Source organism: Camelus ferus, chromosome 9 (genome assembly GCF_009834535.1).
Source record: "Camelus ferus isolate YT-003-E chromosome 9, BCGSAC_Cfer_1.0, whole genome shotgun sequence".
In the NCBI taxonomy this organism is placed as follows: Eukaryota; Metazoa; Chordata; class Mammalia; order Artiodactyla; family Camelidae; genus Camelus; species Camelus ferus.
The window spans coordinates 56,145,081-56,165,676 of record NC_045704.1 but is presented as its reverse complement, the minus strand read 5'-3'; the positions used below and the strand labels follow the sequence as shown (position 1 = coordinate 56,165,676).

The 20,596-nt window shown below is 43.6% G+C and overlaps 1 protein-coding gene across 2 annotated transcripts in view; it reads right to left on the bottom strand.

Moving 5' to 3' along the window:
• Nucleotides 1-20,596, bottom strand: part of CDH13 (cadherin 13) — a 932,038-nt gene that overhangs the window by 122,556 nt on the left and 788,886 nt on the right. For both annotated transcript variants that reach the window (XM_006183956.3, XM_032486857.1), the window contains one exon: nucleotides 4,331-4,471. In XM_006183956.3, the coding sequence (XP_006184018.1) occupies nucleotides 4,331-4,471 (141 nt within the window). The remainder of the gene's footprint in view (nucleotides 1-4,330; nucleotides 4,472-20,596) is intronic.

The following is a 20,596-nucleotide window of genomic DNA, read 5'->3' as shown; positions in this document are numbered from 1 at the left end:
ATTAAAAAAAATTTTTAGAAATCTTATAATCATTTGCAAACACATTGTTTTAAAGTTAATAGGGAGTTCATAGATCCTCATGAGCTGGGGTTTATGTGAAAATAAGAATTATTCAGTCAGTATTGGTTGAGCATCAACTATGTTATAGGTACAGATCAGGTATCTTTCCTTAAAACAAACAAACAAAACAAACAAAAAAACTTTAGAGACAGAAATGAACAAGTCACTTTGGTCTAAATGGGACTGAGATTCCCAACTATAATTCAAAATCTGGGTTTGGAGAGTTTACCTAGATTTCCTAAAATCACTTCAAAAAGGACCTAATCTAGGACAGTCACAACTAACATTTAAACCTAAACGAACAGTGAAAGCCATGTGTAAAAAACTAGGAAAACTCACAGAAGACTCTGCATTAGGAGACTAGTGTTTCTAATCCAAGCGTTCATGAAAATCAATGACTAAAAATTGATTTCATGTATCAGTAACAATTTTAAGCACTTGGTTCATCAGATCCAGTGACATTGTTCTCAACTTAAAATTACCTTCAGGGAACATTCAGCAAATCCTGAATTATCCAGTGCCAACTGGGAACGCGACAGAGAATGAGAGGTGTGGGCTTTGCCTCTCAGCAAGCTTACAGTTGGTGTGAATAAACTCAAGGGGAACAGCAAACGACCTTAGGCTGCACTAAGAATTTGCTTTTTAAAATAACCTTTAAAATATGTCCTTCCCTAGTAACAATCCCTATATTATCAAGGGCTGCAAGCTGCCAGCTAAGAATAGTTGAAGTTTCCAGTCTTGCTTACAGATCAGGAAGGCTAAGGAGATGCAAGCAGATGTTATTTGACTTCCTGAGGAAGCTCTTTAAATACGTTTACTTGGCAGATCCTCCTTTGCCCTTCTCATTTCCTGCTTCCTTCAACCTGTTACATGGACATGATGGCTGGCACAGCAGCGACCCTGTTGTACAAGGAGGCAGTTTTGGGAAAGGCAGAGAAGAAAGATAAGAGGAATATGGTAAACTCCATATTGGTGTCACCATATTGGCCTGGGACTGTCTGATACAGACTGTTATGTGAGAGAAACCATACTTCTATTTCATTTAACACAGTATTATTTCCAGTATGTTATCTGCAGCCAAATGTAGCCTCTCATTTAAATAAATCAAAAAATGAATTTCTCTGGAGATGGAAGGCCATGTAAAGTAGAATTAAAAAAAGACAACAACTGTATATTTCTATGAATTTCCTAAGAAATGTCCAAATATATGTAGAAACGTATACAAGACAACACCCTCTTCGACAGATTTCTAGACACCTTCAACCCCAAAAGACCACCATGTCCATTCTGCAATGACTAAACCTTGGCTTTCATCTCTGAAAATTATTTCACCTTCATGGTCACCAGGTCCATGTTTCCTCTCTGTTTCTAGTTCATCACATTCGATTTCTTCCACACTCCAGAGATCACTACATTTGGGCTGAGTCCTCATCACTTCTGCTTCTCCACCTAACAGGTTTCTCTTAATCTTCTCTGCTTTTGTCCATAGTATTTGTCCAATGAATTTTCCAGATTCTGGCACCTCTCCTCCAGAATTCCTTCTCCTTGCAAACTCGAGGATCTTAACCATGTCTTTTGAAGTGCTTGAACAAGTTTTTTTGATCACTTTAAAGGACAACAGAAGTCTTTCACCAGGGAGGAGAGATGGCCCTTTAGATAAGAATGGTAGCTGGCCTTTGGAATTTGAGAAACATTGCCCTCATCACACCATCATCTCACTGCTGCCATCTTCCTCACCACCTTCCTCATCCCTGCCTTTCTCCCACTGTCCTCACCACCACCTTCTTAGTTGCCACCGCTGTCCCCATCACCAACACTCTAGAGAACACAAGGTGACAAGCACCAGGGATTTTCACCAACAGCTCACTTAACATTTACAAGAACCCAATGAGGGGGGCCTTACCACCAGGCAAATAGGTGCCAAAACAAGAATGTAGATGGTGAAAGTGTCCATGTCTGGTGGCTGGTCAGTGGGATTTGACTCCACTCCTGGCCCAGGGCCCACTCCTTCACATCTCTGTTGGTCTACCTTTAGCATTCTGGTGTCCAGGATGTCTGAATCCCTCCTCAAGAACGAAGAACGTCAGCCTTCCGGGAACATGTTAGAAAATTTAACTGTGAATTTGATTTACCCAACATTGGCAAAGGCTCCTTTGGGAGATCTCATATCTAAGGGAGAGTCTGATGCACTTGCCAGCTACCCATTTTTCTATTTTATTACGTATGTCTCTATACGAGATGTGCCATCAGCCCTGCCCTGTGGGAATCCCAAGTTCATTGTCCAATGTCCATTTGAAGAGAGTTTTGTGCGCTTGCCAATATTCACAGGTGAATACAGTTTCCAGTATGCTACTCAGGGCCTCTGACTTGACTTTAAGATCTATGTTAAATTTTTCCCTTGAATTCAGTGGTGTTAACAACCACCACCAAAGCCTCTCACCCACAGTATTTAATCTGTAACTAGGTACACGGTTCTGAGCTCCATTCAGGCTGCACTGAAGTAACTAATTAATCTCACCCACTTGGTAACATTGGTAGGTTTTCTTACTGCAGGTTGGGGTTATCTGATTTCTATCTTTATTATTATGTCTATATTGAATATTACAATGTGCCTTGAGTTATTTGTTTGAAACAGGTTCACAAGAAATTCTACAGATAAACCAGTATCTCCCAATGAATATCCCATGAACATCAGCTCAACAAGACATCTGAGGCAGTCCATGAAAAAGTATTCCCAGGCCACATTGGCCTAAGAAGCCCTATAGATTGTACCTATGCCTCTTAGAGTAATAGGAAGCATTTTAAAGGTACCCTGAAGCCCTAGAGTAAAAGGAACCTTTCACACTGTTCACCTCAGTGTTCTCCACATCTTTTTGACCCTGAAATCTTCCCCCACCACCAATCCCGCCATACCCCCTGCCCTATGATGATAGAACTTGTGGAACTAATTTCTTGGAACACAGTTTGAGAAGCAGGGGAATAATGAGCAATCTATATTAGCAGTTAGAGAAACACTGTCATGGGAGCAGTAGACCGGACCGTATCAGCTACTGTGGACTTGGCAGTTTTGAGGTTAGAATCCTAAGTGTCCGAGACATCCCTAGGAGAGGGGAGATTTCTACCCTCTGAATGAGTCATGTAGGGATGCTGATGTGGAGAGGTCACTGGGGAGCCAGGGGGCTGAGAAGGGCCATCTGGTACAGCCCTGGGATTCCTGAGAGTGGGGTAGGCAACTGCAAATCCAGACATGGGGGAAAACATCCTCGGCCGACAAGGAGGCGCAGCACTGCGGCTCAGAGCACGGTTCACAGGGAGTGGTGTTCATACCCCGTTCCTGCCACTTACTCTGGCCATACCTTGGAGATCCAGATTCTCTGAGCTTAAGATAAACTTCCTCCTTGGTTAAAAAATGTGGTTCATGAAGCCACCCTCACATAATCAAATGAGGCAATGGATGGACGGTGGAAAGCCCTGTGGTGGTGATGGGTGTAGAGTAAAGGTTTGGTAAACGGCGGGCTGTAATGACTGGTTCTATGCTCTTGGTCACTAAGAGGGGTGTCAAGTCCTTCCTTGGCCCTTGCCCTGACCCCCAAAGAAACCAAGACGTTAGTACATTTCCATCAGTTGCACAGTGCAAATGACTTCCTAGTTTGGATACAAATTCAGCAACTGAAGGCAACCTTGAGTACCCAGCCTGTCCCCAAACATGGTTCCACTGGAATAAGTGGGAAACAACCACCACAATTCACAATCATAAAAGCACTGGAGCCGAGAGTAAATAATAGTTCCCCCAGACAAGCTAACTTGGTTATTTATAAGCTCCTGGGCCACCCTGTTATTGCCAAGAAAATCTGCTGTACCTTCTCGCTGCCATTCCGTCTGGCCTCTCCGGTGTACTTGTTGGAAAAAAAAAGTTATTGTTATGCTAAAATCACAATGGGACTCACATAATTCAGCACTAAATAACACCAAAAAAACTATGAAAATGGCACTTTGGCATTAAAACTTATTTTCTTATGGACTTGAACAAGATTCAATGCTTTTGTTCTCACAATGCTCTGGTATTTTCAGCTTTACAAAAAAAAAAAAAAAAAAAAAGAAAAGAAGAAGATAAAATGTGGAAAAGTATTCCAGCAAAACACCATCCTCTCTCCACAAAAGAGTATTTTGATTTTGCAGACAGCGAGCCGGCGGGGCTGTGGGACACAGAATTCATAATAATCGGCACTCGTGGCTGTGACTGCAAGGGTGGTGCTCAGCAGGGGCTCACCTCTTTCTTGGTGAATTTCGGCGAGTGATCGTTTTTGTCATCGATCATGATCGTGGCTGTGGCTGTGCCTGTTAATCCAACATCCTGTCCAGCCATATCTTGAGCCTCGATGATCAATTCATACTTGGGGTTTTCCAGAGTCTACAAAGCGAAAACACAACAGCCCTTAGTTGGGGGTTACCACTGGGGACAGGTGACGTGCATCTTGCTGGGACTGATGCTGTGCGCCCTGCTTCGTCCAGGGCAGGCACCTTTGGTCAGGCTGAGCACTCTCGCCTGTTGCGTGTAACTGTGCCTTTGGAATCTCGCCAAGGCAAGACAGTCACTATCCATAGACAAGAGTTGGCTGTGGAGGGTAAATCTAATTTCTGTCCTTACTTCAGTGGCCACATGATACATTCCAGAATGTTTCATTTCTGGGCTGTGGGTATACTTTGCATGTTTGATGTTTATACCCACATGTGTCATTTCACAGTGGCCTCGTGAAACTGACCTGGAAATGAGGCCGTTTGATGATGAGGTCAAGACAAAGATAACAGCTTTAGAAGCTGGCATTACTGCATAGTTTCGTGGGTGAGCCATCAGATTATGGTGTATTTTTCAGAAATCAGCGTCAATTTTTCCAACAAGCATGTTCAGCTGCATTTACTACTCCCACTTTACAGGTAAAAAAAACACCAACTGAGGTTTAGAGTCATTTGTACTGCACTTCCTTCATGTCATTTTTAGTCATTTTAGTCTTTTATGGCATGTTAAATTTGAACGATGTTGATTAATCCAATCATGATCTGATAAATTGAACATAGGCAATACTGCACTACTGTCTCCCAATATTTTTCATTTGAGTACTTGAAAAGTATTTTGCTACCATGTTTAAATACTTAAAACAACTAACCAAATGGTTCTGATTCCAAGATGAAGAAGCATGCAGTGATTGGTAAATGACAACTCTGCATTTAAATTGCCTTCAGTAGTGGATTTGCTTGTCTTGGCAACAAGCACACCATTCTTCCAGTAAGGCATTTCCTCTGGGGACCAACCTGTAACTTATTCTCTGCCCATGAGGTTGGGTTGGATTGACTTTCCCCACCCTCCACTGTGGCCAACTTTTGGAATGAACTCTGATTAGAAGAAGGCAATAAATACATGTCAACCCAGGGGCACTGTGTCTAGTCCAGGGACAGGGCCTGTGATTGACAGTTTAGAGAAGGATGCTCTGTCTCCCTGTGGTGTGAACTTAGGAGCATTTAGCCTGGGAGCTAGATGAGCCATCTCACGTCACAGCAGGGGTAGGGTGAGGGAATGTGCATCTGAGAATGAAGCCAGCCTACCGAGAGAATGAGATTTGAACCCTGGAGAAAAACATGTTTCCCAGTGATTGCTTTGGAGCCATTACATCATACCATACTGTAAGCCAGCCTTGCCTGTGGATTTTTCAGCTAATTAGGACATTCATTCATTTTCGTTACTTCTTAAAACCAGTTTGGATTAGTTTCATAATCACTCTTGCAGAGAGTTCAAGTCTTGAACTACCTTCAATGACAAAATCTTTTCTTTTTGTTATTTTTATTACGATTTTGTTGTATTTGTTATTGAAGGTCCTAATGGTCACAAACAGTCCGAGAGGTAGGCAAGGGGTTCTTTTAACCTCATTTAATTGCCATCCTTGAAGACAGATTTCACCCCTCAGATTTTGTGAGTTCTATGAGCAAATCAACGTCTCCTTTCCTTAACATATTCAGACGAGATGTTCCATGAATAGCAACAAGGGGATTCTGAGTAATATTGCAATTAATGCCATGATCAATTACCTGGCTATTTGCAAGACAGTTTAAGTGTTATTGTATCACGTTATCACAATAGGCTCTCCACAACAGTATCCCAATTATTTTGTTTATATTAGTTTTCCTTTCTAAAATTTTCTCCTCCACATAAACATTTTTTTGACCAAAGAAAGTTATTACAATTTTTCTTTTGTTAGTTTATGCATTGATTTAATTGGAAGTCATTGAACATCTAGTCTAAATATGGTGCTGGCTACTAGGGATACAGAAGTAGAAAAGGGTGCTTTTCTTCAAGGTGTTCAGAGGTGCTTAGGGTTGAGCACAGGTATGTTCACATATAACTGCAACAAAACAGAGTCACAGCTAAGCAGAGGGATGGACAAATTCTTAGGACAGTGCCAAAAGGAAGGACGCACTCTCTTGTAGTTTAACACACTTTATAAATAATTTAAAAAATGAACCAGCCAGCTCCCATCTCCGGATATAAATAAAACTTTATGACTGCAATGGGAAACAGATCGATTAACCTAGTGGAAAATCAGTTAGACTATTAATGAGATAAATGATAAGGTTTGAGATGAGATGTTCCAAAAGTCTCAATTTTCTGCCAGACTTCAGGCTACCAAAGACAATGTATTGTTGAAGAGTGTCCAATTACTGTAAGGCAACTAGAAATGCCACAACCATTTCTAAAGTAGAAAGTGAGGATTCCTTTCTGTCAGCCGAGGTGGGGCTGAAGTGGGATTTGAGAGGAGGTGAGCCGCTCAACTGGACAAATGCGTGAGGAGCTGCCATACCTTGAGACGGACTGCACAAGGAGCTGACATGGAGCGGAACAGCACTTTATTCTACTCCCGCACGGTGGTGCGCACGGCGGGCAGTGGGAGCGGCGGTGGCGCTCAGCATTTTCTTCTAGTTTAACAAGATGGCCCCACTCCATGGCGCACTTGTCCTGCTTTTATCTACTCTTTGCCTGCATGTGCAGTGTTTATTTCTTTGCTCATGAGGCTTACATAACAGCACTAGCACATACGTACTTCTACTTTCTTTGTTCTAAGACTTATGTAACTGACGCATGCATACAGCGTTTACTTTGTACACAGGCATGTTGTTGTGACCCTCGCCCTGGGTCCCACGGCCTACTCGTTCAAGGCTGCCAACACCTTTCCATCCTCCCCAACTCCATGTCTGAGAGGTAAATATTGTTAGTAGTCTGGTATCTCCCTTCTTTTTGCTACACATCATATACATACACACACACACATTTTAGAGACACACATATTTAAAGACATGATACCATTCACACAGTTGCACAATCTGTTTGCCATATGACTTCCATTTCAGTGCTTAGAACCTGTCTGTTCATTTTAATAGCTGTGTAACAGTTCATTGTATGGATCCAGTATAATTTATTCAGTCATTCCCTCTTGGATGGTCATTTGTTTAAGCTGTTTCCAACTTTTCACTTTTAAAAGCAACCTTAAGATAAAAAGTCCAGTGGCCTACATATTTGGTTTTTTTTTCTGTAATCAACATCATGGCTTTCACAATGACAAAAGTAACAAAAACCAAGCAACCAATAATAAAAGCACCTCCTTGTAAGTGTGAAAGACCTAGAGAAAATGCTACATGAAGCCCCTCGCTCCTGCACAACCAGACCCTGCTTCCTACTCCAGCTGAGACTTTTCCAGGAAGTCGACCCCTAAATCCCTCAAGTAGTTCCTCTGACTTGAAACACACACACACACACACACACACACACACACACACACACACACACACACACACACACATTTCTGTACCACTCAGTGGTCACTTTGCCTTTGCTACCCTGCTGGAAAAGACTCCTAGGAAGCCAACAGCTGCCCATTTTCTGGAAAGAACCACTGATGCGGCCCATGGGTCTCCCTTGCACTAGTTGACTGAATCACAGCTACACTCTAGTCCCAACTGGGACAATCAGATTCTGGGAGTATGAAATGTGAAACCAGGCATCCTGGAGACAGAATGTAGGGCAAACCCTCTGGCTCTCCCACGTTACTCCTGGGCTCCATAGAAGGACTGTGCCATCTTGAATGTGTTGAGAGGGCATGTAACACCCTGGCACTCCTCTCTGCCCATGCAGGAGGCACCCTGTCTCTGGGGGATGAGACCTGCAGCTGTCCAGCTCTTCTGTCACTTGGTGAGTGAACTGAACCGGGGGTAGGAACCCTGTCGCCCTCTCAAGGCCAAGCTGCACTCTCCATGGCACTCTGATTCCCGGGAGTATTTCTCTTGGTTGGTTCCAGGCTCAGAGGGGACATAGGTGAGATCCACCCCAAGAGAAAGAGACTTTCAGACTGAATTATGCTGGAGGCACTGCTCTACCCAGAAGGAATGCAGGCTCTGCTCTGAGATCCAGGACTGCACTGCTCCTGACTTCAGCTCTCCCTTGGGTTCTGTAACACACCCTCATGTTTATTCAAGAGATTCTTTTTGGCACTGAAGCCAGCCAGAATCAGTTTCAGTTGCTTGACACCTAAGGAAGCTGTAGTGAAGACAAGGTTACTTGTTCACCAAATCCTACTTCCTTTGACTGCAGGGCATATAGCTAGACTGTAAGAGGAATTTGTGAGAGTGGTTCTGGCCAATGAAATATGGGCAGAAGTGATATATCTTTGGCATGGCCCCTAAACCTCCCACATAATCCTCCATATTTTCGATTTCCCAAACAGGAAGAAGCCTGGCTCCTTAAATGATTATGTGGCAGAGAGACCCTTCGCTGACCTGCTTTAGGCTGAGATGTGAACAAGAAACAAGCCATTGTTCAGGTTTAAGGGAGGTTTATTACAGGGCTTAGCCTACCCTGACTAATATGAAGGCTATGTTCCTGTTTCGTCTTATTCTGAATGCCCATTTACTATCTCCTAAGTGGATGACAAAGTTTTCAAGGGCAGAGACCATGCCTTTGACCCTCACACCTAGACAGTACATGCAGCACACAAGCTGGGCAATTTACTTTCATTATTGATAATGATGATATATTACTGTTTCCCTGAACTAAATTATATCTCAAAAGTCTGAGCATATCTGTGGCATTTTCAAACCAAAGCCATTTATTCTCCGGGAATGGCTATCCTTTGGGGAACTCTAGCTCAAGGAGATACAATTTTGACCAAGAAAGGCACTGTGTCAAAACTGGGAAAATTAAATTGGCTGCTCTGATTTTATTTTAAGCTATCTGATCTGTAAGACATAGCTAAGAGTCAAGCTGCTCTCCTGGTTTGAATTCTGCAGTCATGCATTTCTATTGCATTTGCCTTCTCCTCGGGGGTGTCTGCTTGCTACCCGTTAATATATATCCTAGAGACAAAAGGAAGATGGTGTGTCTGCAAGAAAAAGCTTCCGGTGTATCTCCACAGACAGGGGTCAGGTTCATTGATCACACTGATTTGAAAACCAAACATTTCGTCTTGGAATAAAAAAAAAAAAAAAAAAAGAATCAAGCCATGTCAGTATATATGGCAGATAATCAATCACCAGGCCCTTGATGTTTTACACAGCTACTGCAACTTCCATATGAGTATGCATTTAACGGAACATTTATCACTAATAACAGGCATAATGGTAGCTGTGGGGGGAATCAATGAGTAAATGTTACATGGAGAAAGGTTTTGCCATTAACCCGTGCGGCACCCCATCCTTCTTTCACTTCATCTTGAGTCTCTCTCCATATCACTCTTCACACTCTGTCCAGACTAGATTTCTTTCCACTGTCCCCCTTCTTTTTCTTACTTCTGACATTTATACCTCTTTTTCTTCCTCCAAGAGAATTCCTGCTCATTTGTGGATGATCATTCTTCACTGCACTGAAGCTCCGTGAAGGCAGGGAACTTATTGCATAAACAGGTGGCTGACACTTGGGGAGGGACAATAAACATTTGATCAATCACTGTTACCCTGGCTCCACCTCTGAGTAGCTGAGTGCTTCTGGTCACATGACTCAAGTTCTTCTTGCCTCGGTTTCCTCACCTGTCAAATAGGGAGAATGATACTACTTCTAGGATACGTGAGGATTAAAGTGGATAATGTAAAGTGCCAAGCACAGAGCCTGGCATGGTAAATGCTCAGTGGGTGGCTGCTGTAATTATGTTGTAGAATCTTTGGGAAGTCTTCTAAAGATGTGGCAAGAAGCTGAGCGTGGCCTCCAGGACCAGTCAGAAGGAACTGAATGCTGCCAACCACCACAGAAAGAGCCTAGAAGTGGATCCTTCTCCAGTTAAACCTTCTGATGAGACTGCGTATTCTGGACCAACATGTAGATCTCAGCTTTATGAGAGTCCAGGAATTACAGGACAGAGCTAAGTTATATCCTGATCCCTGAATACAGAAGCTGTGTGCTAGTAAGTATGCATTGTTTTAAATGACTACATTTTGGAGTAATTTGTCATACTACAATAACTAACTAATACAGTTTTCCCCCAGTATTATCATAATTTGTAATATTCTTGTTTATTGATTACTTGTTTATTGACTATCTTGACTCTGACCGTTGGAGCTCCATAAGGTCAGGGACCTCGTCTTGTTTAAAGTTTGATCTCCCAGCCACTAATTCAGTGCCTGGCACATTGCAGTTATGCAATAATGAATCAATTATTGATATAGTTTTATAAAATAATGAATTACATAGAGTGTTGTGCCTGTAAATGTTTAACAACACATCCTCTTGATTTGCAGTGTTTGTCAATTTTTGGTTATTTAAATACTCTTATTATGGCTGATTTCAAGCTACCAACATGATGTCACTGAGTACATAGTTGGAAAGTGATATACACAGTCAGCTTTTATGAGCTGGTAAGAGCTGGCTCCAGCTTATAAATTGTGCTTTAAGGGTCAAAGAAATCTGTAAGAGTCTTTTTCAATAAATCCTGTTGTTTGAAGTATTGTTAATGAGAAATATTAACACGAGATTTATAGCAAAGATGTAATGCAATTCATTTATTTATTTACTCATCAGCTTTGCCTGGACAGGCTGAGCCAAGTAAGACTCCTTGCAATATGGCACCTGAACAGGGACCACATTCTTCTCCAGGTAGCTGCACCTGACACCTGGTCTATAAATACTGCAAACAGATTGGTGAAAACATTATCTGGGACAGAACGAGTTGTTGCCTGTCTGTAGTTTGATTTATCAAATCTGGCCATGTAACCCTGGGAATGGGTAGTCCATAAATCCAGCTGAAATTGCATAAATCCCCTTGTAAAAGGTGCCTCCTTCCCACTGGAGAGGGCGAGTGATGTTCTTCCAGCTTCCTATGTAATAGGGCAATTTGTGTTTGTCTTTAAGCTGCCTTTCACCTTGCTCCTCAGCGCTAATGTGAACTTTCATGCACTTGGCTGTCACCTGCTGTGCTTTCATTCCTGGCTGGGGTCTGGTGGGTAAGGAGAAGGCAGAGCTCATTTCCCCAGATTTACTGGTTGCTGACAAAGCCAGCAGGGTGGGGAAGCAGCAGGGAAATAAACATTGCCTCTTAGACACATGCAGTTGGAATAACCTAAGTGATAGATTTCAGGTTGAGGGACACCAAAATCAAATGAAACCTTCCAGGCAAAATGTACCTTTTCTGATGTTACTGATGAGTTACGGTAAATAAAATGCCAAAGGCATTGATAGCATACCTGGAGAAAAATCACTCCCTTTAGACCTGAGGTGATGAATATTTGACATTCAGGTTGATTCCACTGAAACATTTACATACTGTCTCCTTTTATATGGTATATTTTTAGATAAATAGACAAAAACCAAGTATGTAAGGTACAATGAGATAAGTGTTACCGGAAGTGCACCAGTTAAGGTCTATGAGAAGGTGGTCAGGACATGAGGTTCTCAGAAAGGCGATATGAAGATTGTTTACCAAGCATCTATTGAGCACTTACAACACATTAGGCATCATGCTAGAGACTAGCAACAAGTAGAGGGAGCCAAATCTAGTGCTAGATAATTCCCAGATACTTTCAGTAGATTTAAGTAGAACAAGATGGGAGTAAGAAGAGTGCTGTGATATTGCAAAGGAGAGCCACTTAGCCTAAACACTGGTGTGGGGAGGAGGGAGACATTCCCACAGAGGAGAATCTCCTACTATAGGATAAGAAGTGGGATCTTGGCGTGGAAGTCTACATGGGAACAAGTAGAGATATAAAGAGCTGTGAGTTTACTTTCAAGAAACGCACAGCTTGGCTGAAGGTAAAACACATGTAAGTGGCTCCACAAGGCACGAGGCAGTCCGTGCTGAATGTGTGCTCAGTAGGGTCAGATATGAATGGTGCAGCTGGGAGGGCTACCATGGCTTTTAAGTGGCTATATCTTAATGCAAGGCTGGAGCTGAGCTTTGAAGGAAGGTGTGAGGGCAGAGAACTCAAAGGGGAAGAACCAGCACAGAGGAGGCCAGCTAAGACAGGACCACTAGTGTGGCTGAAGTCAAGGCTTGTGACATGAAGAGACACAGTCTATTGTTTCTTGAAAGTCTCTTAGACATCATCTAGTCTGGCCTGCCTTCAAGGAACTCATAGCCAGAGGGAACAGAGTTAGGGAATCCCAGCCCATGTACCTTGTTTGGGGCAGATCTGAACATGCTAAAGAATTACTTGGTTTAATCTGTTTGAGTAAGAGAAGGAAGTACAGACCCCTAAAAGTTGAAATAAAATAAAATGTAATTAAAGTATTCTTTCTCTATGATTTTTACACATTTACACAATCTACTGTTTACTGCATTAGCCTGTTTCTTCTAACATTTTGGCCCTGAACTGCCATAGCACCATTATGCTCAGTACCTAAGGTGCGTAAGACATATTGTCTGAGTCAGTGCTTCTGGAACTTGCTTGTGCCTTAAGACACATACTTTCAGCCCACTTACAGTGGTTAGGACTCAGGATGTCCAACAGAGAGCCTGAGGATGTGCATTTTCAGAAAGTTTCTAGGAGATGCTGATGCTGCTGATCTGAGGACCACACTTTGATGAGCATCTTTCTGAATGAACATTTGACAAGCTGCAGGTCAATATGTACCCTTACTTAACTTAAAACTCACCTGAGAGTGAGTTTTATGAGAGAGAGGGAGAGAGGGAAATTTGAAGATGGTACACTGCTATCTCAGAGGCCATGAGCTACAGAAGGCAGGTAGCATCTAGAAGGTGGAAGAGGCAAGGGGACAAATTCTTCCCTAGAGTTTCTAGAAGGAATCAGCTCTGCTGACACCTTGATTTTACCCCAGTGAAACTCATTTTGGCCTTATGTCTTCCAGAACTGTAAGATAATAAATGTATTGTTTTAAGCCACAGATTTTGTGGTCTTGCTATGGAAGCCATAGGAAAAGGATGCAGCTTCTCCAGAGGGTGCTCATCAAGCATCCTGGAGAGTTGAGATGCTCACCAGCCTCCCAGAACCACGCGGTGCTCATTGTCACCAGCTGCCACCTTTAGTTCACTCCTAGCTGCCTCCTTCCCAGGACTGCCGACCATCCCAGAATAGCATCCACTATCTTTCCTCTGGAAAATATTTCCATTTCAATCCTTTGAAGTGTAATGTCAAGCAGACCTTTCCTACAAACTATTTAGTAGGAAGATGAGATGAATTTCCTCTCATCTACAAAGTGGTAAATACCAAATCAATTTATTGGACAATCTTCTCTTCAATATATTTGGTTTCTAATATGTCAGGCAATTTCTGAGTATTCATTATAGCCCTCGATGGGGGCAAGGACCCTGTCTCTGACTTATTCCTGCCATATCCCCAACTCCTGGCCCATTAAGACACTGAGGCCCCAAGATACTGCCTTTATGTGGCCATTGGGTTATACTCTGAAAATAAATTGAACTAATTCTAACCTCCCCTGGGGGAAAAAAATCACATAGTCAGTCCAGTGTCTGACACTCTCTGTTAATAACTGACAAATGAATAAATCAAAGGATGTTATGTAGATCACAACACAGAACACTTAGGCCTCAGGGTTGCTATTCTGGGTTACAGAGGTTACTGGTCCAAAGGTGGAGCCTGAGCCAGGTTGGAAGGCCAGGTGATGCAGAGTAGGGAGGGGTGACAAGGCTCTGGCTTCGCAGGAGTGAGCAGGGAAAGTCCTTCCCCATTGGAGAGGCATCTGTGCCAAGGGAGGCTTGGAATGCTCTGGTGCAGGTTGGGTGGGTCTCCTTCATCTCATGGCAGACACCCCATGGCTGGTCCCAAGCCCAGGCTCTGCTCTTGGCCCATCACACATCCCAAGGTGTATAAGATGGAAGATAAAGGGGGAACAACCAAATCCCTAGCAGTAAGGTTTGGATGGGAATGACCTTTCAAAAAAAAGAGAGGACCAGAGAATATTGCTCAGATCAGCCTCTGCAAACCCATAAGAGGGCCATCTCAGGTGACCCTGGGGGGCATATTTGCCACAGTAGAAAATCGGGAAACTGGTATTCCTGTCATTCGCTAAGCACCCTCTGAAAGCAAATAGCTTTTCTTGGGTTTCGATTTATTACCATCTAAAATGTCATTCTCTGTATGGGTAATAAAAGATAATACGTTTTATGGTGGCTCCTTATGTTAAGGTTTTACGAAATCTGTTATTAAATGATCTGCATAGAATCTAAATGAATCTTACTAGGTTCCCTGGAATAGCGAGGTGGTTTTTTTTCTGTCCTCTCTCCTAGATCAAGTGCAGTTGGAAGGGCGGCACTCTCTGCATGTTTTCTAATCACACGGCAGAAGGTAATGCTTTTAAGGTCAGATGAAAAATTGTGTTCTGCTGTATAATCAGCTTCACAAAGTTACATACTGGTCAAAGCGCCCAGAAAATTCAATTACTGACTCCCAATGACAAAAGCACATGAGCCCACCAAGGGTTAGAGGATGTTTCTAAAATCAGGTTCTCAGTGCCTGTGCCTTGGAGCAATTTCAGCTTTGCAGCCTTTGTCTGATATCAGACTTCTGCATGTTAACGGCCCCTGCCCATTAATTTCAGGCGCTTAATCAGTATCACCTCCTCCACTTAGAAAAGCGCAAGTCTAAGGGGCCTTTGGCAAGCTTGATTCGTGCATGGTTCTTAGAGCCCGCTCCCATTCAGACGTGATCTCCTAATCGAATCTGCCATCCAGGGTTACTATTAATCAGTATTATATGTTTTCTCTTAAGTCAAATGCATTTTTATGAAAAGCTTACTCTGGTTTAGAGTTCTGTTGCTGTAACTAAATCCCAGGTAGCTTTAGAAACAAAAGATCCCACAGAGAGAGTAATGAATCAGCAAACGACACCCACCCACTCCCCCTCTCCGTGGACAGGAAAGCAATTCAAGATCTGGCTTCTACGCTGTCACTGGGTTATATTCTCTGAAAATAAATTGAACTAATTCTAAATCATCCGAGGGAAAATCACACAAGAGGGATTCCAGTTACAGCACTGCTGTCGTTCCAAAAGTGAATTCGCATACCAGGGAGAGAAGGAAACGAAGATAACCTGGCCGTGGATTATTCTGGAAGGCTCTCATGCCTGGCGCAGTGAGTCCTTTGGCTCACCTTCCTTCCGCATTATTTGGACAAGACCACCGAGTGCACCACAATCTCCTGCCCTGTTTGCATGAGGCGGCCCTTTCAAGATCTTGGCTCCATCATTCATTTTGTTCTTGAAATTGTCTTGGCTCAGCTGACAAGAGCTAAGCCTATTAACACCCTTGAACGCGAGTCGAGCGGGGAACAGGAGTCAAATGTTATGACTTAACATTTGGTCCTGCCCTTTGCCGGCCCAGCCTCGCTGGACAGAATGTTGATAAAGACAAGTGTGTTTTTCCTTACAAATAATAAAACCCGCAAACATGTCCTCAGAGGGCTCCTTTCCGTTTTATTTTTTTTTAAATGACAATAAATAGAGTTTTCTGCATTTCCTCCAGCTTCTCACCAGAGCACTTTTCAAAGTGAGGGGGGTGGAACTGAGCTCCCTCACCAACAGAGTGCTCTGGGAGGGAAGCCCAGGCCTCAGTTCCGGTCCCCCTTGCGGGGACAGACCTCAGCCCTGGGAAGAGAATGTACCCCCGGGCCTCCTGCTCCCTCCTGGCTCTAACTCTAACCTATAGAAAGAAACCTCTCTACTCTAGGCCACAAGTACTCAATCCTTGTCAGCCCATCTGGGTTCCACTCTGACCCTCTGTCATTATAATAATCATGGTTAGGTCCACTGAGCGCTTACCATGTGCTGGAAGTGGTGTTTAACCCTTTGTGTGAATTACCTCAGCTGATCCTCATGAAACCCCTGTGAGCTGGTTAAGACTGTAGCTCCCACTGTATTGGTGGGAGTCTGTTGCCGCAGGGCACACAGCTCTTTCATGATGGGGCTGAGATTGGTATGTACATCTTGGGTCCACAGTACACTCTTAACTGCTACACTCTGGGGTCTCCTCATCACCTCATAGCCTCTCCTGGTGGCAGCCCATGGATTCCAAATGGAAACCCATTTTGCAGCTGTTCACACCAGCCCTGTATGGGTTGGGCTTGGAAGCATGGGGGCCTTTTTTGGATAGGTCACCAGGTGTGGGCAGCTCTTTGAACACTGTCCACCTAGTCTAAACGTCTGCCTTCTTGGAGACCCCATCACTCCCACAGCTTCTGTTCTACCCGCCCTTATTGACTCTGACAGCTTCAGTTACCACCTGTCTCTTTTATGTCCAAATCTCTCCTAATTCCCAGATACACACTTCTAACTGCTGGCTTGACATTTCCACCCGAACGTTTCACAAGCACTGCAAACACAGCACATCCCAAAGCAAACTCAGGACCTTCCCAGCTACGCCCTTTCCTGTCCTGGCTGGTGTCCCCTGCCACCCAGGCCACCAAACCAGAAGCCCCCAGTATTCTCCTTCATCCCCCCTCATCCCCCCTGATTCTCTCTTGAAAAGGAGTCTCATATTATCTCATCCTTAATATTCCCACTGCCCTTGTCTGAGTGTGGGTCCCTGTCAGGTCCCACTTTGACTGCTGTTTCCTGAGCTAGCAGAATATACATTTTGTAGCAACTTGGGAAGGGTAGTTATAGGGTGTAGGGAGGTAGGAAGAAGTCCTGGGTTAGTAGCGTCATGTCATTGATGGAGGGCAGACCACCCAGCTCATCCCAGTACATCGTGCACCAGAAGCTGTAACCATTGGCCAATGGGAGATTTCTCCAGCTGACTCCATATGTACAAAATACCAACATCATAACTACATCCTACAGAAGCACCTGGACATTCTTTAAGGGATTATGTAGGTGGTCTGTTCACTCCTCTATTTCTTCATAGATGCCCTTCCCTTTGTCCAGAATGCAAATCTCTGCAATCAAACTTGGCAGATTTCTCTCATCCTCAAATGTCCATCTCAAATGCTTTACATTTTAAAAGGCACAATGTTAAAAAGAAAAATCACAAAATAAACACAAAACCTCTTAAAAGTGATGCTTATGACATTAGATCTATACCCTTAGAATTTTGGGGGTTTCCTTTTAAATTGTATTTTGGGTCCAATGGAGAAAAATGTATTAAGCCAAGAGCTATGTAACCCAGAAAACGTCTGTATAAAGTAAGACAGACATTGACTGTGTTTCGTCCTGCTGAAGCAGCCTGACCTTTCATGGTGCTGGCTATGGTTCCTGCAGAGCCAAGCATCCTGAGACTCAGCTGCCCGCCTCTCACTCTCACATCTCAGTCTTCAGGTGAGGAGCCTGAGGCTCAGAGAGGGTTTCTTCATTTATTCCTCAAATGTTTGTTGGAGTGGGGATAGAGCCATAGACAAAAGTCACAAAGACCCCTGTTTTCTTGGAGCTTTTCTTCTAGGAAAGGAGACTGCATGTGACAAAATCAACAGAGATAAATGTTATGGGAACAAAAATTAAGGAAGAAGGGGATAGAGAGTTCTGGGGTGAGGGTGGAGGCTCAGTTTTAACTAAGGTGGACTGAGAAGGTCACAACTGATTAAAGCCATGAAGAGACTAGGGAGAAGCCACAAAGGTATCCTGGGAAAGAGCAATCCAGGCAGATGAATTGGCAAGTGCAAAGGTCCTGGGGCAGAGGCATGTGGGGTGGATATTTAAGTCTGAAATATTTAGAAAACACTGAAAGTAATTCTTGAGGACTGACTTCTGACATCCTTGCTCTTTGCTCTACTGATGCTCAATGACAGGATTACCTATTTAAAATAGGAGCAAACATTGAGGATGTAGTTTTGGATGGATGACTCAACTATAAGCCTAATGAGGGCAGAGACCATACCTCTCTTCCAAATGTCCCATATTCATTTGTTGGATGGATGAACAAAGATAGTTGTGATTTTCATAAAAGAGAAAAAGACTTTCATCATCTCGCAAAAAATAAAAAGCACATTTCCTTCAGTGCCAGCTGAAAGACAATCTGCCCAAATATCATGACTGACATAAAATCAAAGGCTGGAATTTTAACAACAGAAAAGTATTTCAAAAATAAACAGAATAAATGGCACCCTGTATGGGGAATGCCCTTTTCTTTCTTTTATAAATCCCAACTCCCACAAACAGAGATCTGTCATCTAACAGGGACGCTCAGTGTTGATATCTGGCCCAGCAACCAATGCAAACATTTGGCCAGTCTCAGATTTCTTATTATAGTCAACCCCAACATCATGGAACTATAACAAGAGAGCATAGAAGAAATAGTGAAGTAATGAAATGGACAGAAATGAAAACTGAGTGGTGCACTGATCTCAGATTTAGGACCTTCCTGGGCCCAATTTAATCAGTTACCAAGTTCCTCAATTCTACCTCCTTAAATTGTTCACATCTATCCTCTTCTTTCTATTCCTGTTACTTCTCCTTTAGTTCAGCGCACAAAAAATAAGCCTCTGTGGTCTCCCTGAGTGCGACCTCACTACCTCAAGTGCATTTTCATGGCAGTTATCTTTCTAACACTCAACTCTGCTGCTCTAAATCCTTCTGTGGCTCCCTAGTGCTCCCAGGATATGGTCTAAGCTCAGTGGCTTGGCATGGAAGGCCTTTGGAAATGTGTTCCCCTCTACTTGCAACTTCCTACCACGTCTCCCCTCATTTGTCATCTGCCAGCGATACTTAATCGCTGGCCATGGTTTCTTAAACCAGGTTCTTGTCACCTCGATGCCTTTGCAAACACTGCTCCCACCCCAAGTCTGCCATGTCTAACTGGGAGTCCACTTTTCTGTAGGTGTACCATGCCTTCTTTGCGCCTACGCACAGTTGGCTCCAGGCTAGCCTGGGAGCTTCTCAAGGGCTGTGTCTCTAGGAACATTAGTATAGTTCTTGGGCATCAAGGTGCCCAATAAACACTTATGATGGAAAGAATGACCGAGTATGTCAGCTGTAGGAGACTCTCCGAATCTTGGTGAGTCACAGTCCTCTGGACCAGTCAGGACCCACCTCTTGCTGAGGTCATAATAACACAGTGTAATGGAGATAAGAGTGGCCTTTAGCATCAGGCAGCATGAGATACGGCCCTGTTGCACCCCTTTCCATCTGTGCGGACCTGGATGAATTACTTAACTTTCTCTGTGCCTCCAGTAACTCATCTAAAAATGGGAATGTCATCATCTACCTTAAAAGGTTGCCATGAGGATGAAGCAAGAGGATGCTAGCGTTGCAGAGAACACCACCAACCAGCGGCATGTGTGGACCGTGGACCAGCTAACCTCACTGAGCCTCAGCTTTATCATTTGTAAAAGAGGGGGATGATAGTAGCCACCTCACAGTGTTGTCATGGTGACTAAATGGCATGACACGTGCACAACACCCAACAGCGAACATTTACTGAGCCTCTATTGATACTGTGACTGTGCCCAGCAAGCTCTCTTGTTGGCCCACCATCACGCTGAATTGTGCCGTGTGTTTATGAAGCTGTAAGCCGCTCGGAGTCCGGGATCACCTATGTCTTTTCATTGGCACATCCTCGAACCTACCTCTTGTCAGGTGTACAGTGGATGTTCCTTAAACACTAACAGACCTGGTGCATGAACAAATGTCCACTGCCCTCCATCTCTCCAAACTGTATCCATCCTTGAGGGCTTGGCTTAAGTGTCCCCTTGCGTCCTGAAATCTTTCTCTCCTCCCTGCTCTAGGGCATCTGCTTTCGAACAGCATGTCTCTTACATTTTCCCATTTCCCTGTAACATATTTCAGCCCGGAACCTTCAAAGGTTATTTACATTTCAACCAGCCTGAAAGATGCAAGATGCAGTGTGTCTGCATAGCTGTGTCCCCTTGACAGAACTCTCAATCAGCCAGACACTCACTGCCGGCCTGTACCCAGGAGCCCTAAGGTCCCAGAAAAGTGCCCTGTGGCTAAGAGGAATGGATAATTTTACAGGGTCCAAGTAAATTAAGAATGGCTGGACATTCTTCCTAGTCAAGGAATGGCCGGCCAGTGATATTCTCACAGATGTACCATTTAAACATCCTCATAATACTCTAAGGAAACAAATCTACTCAAATGGACCAAG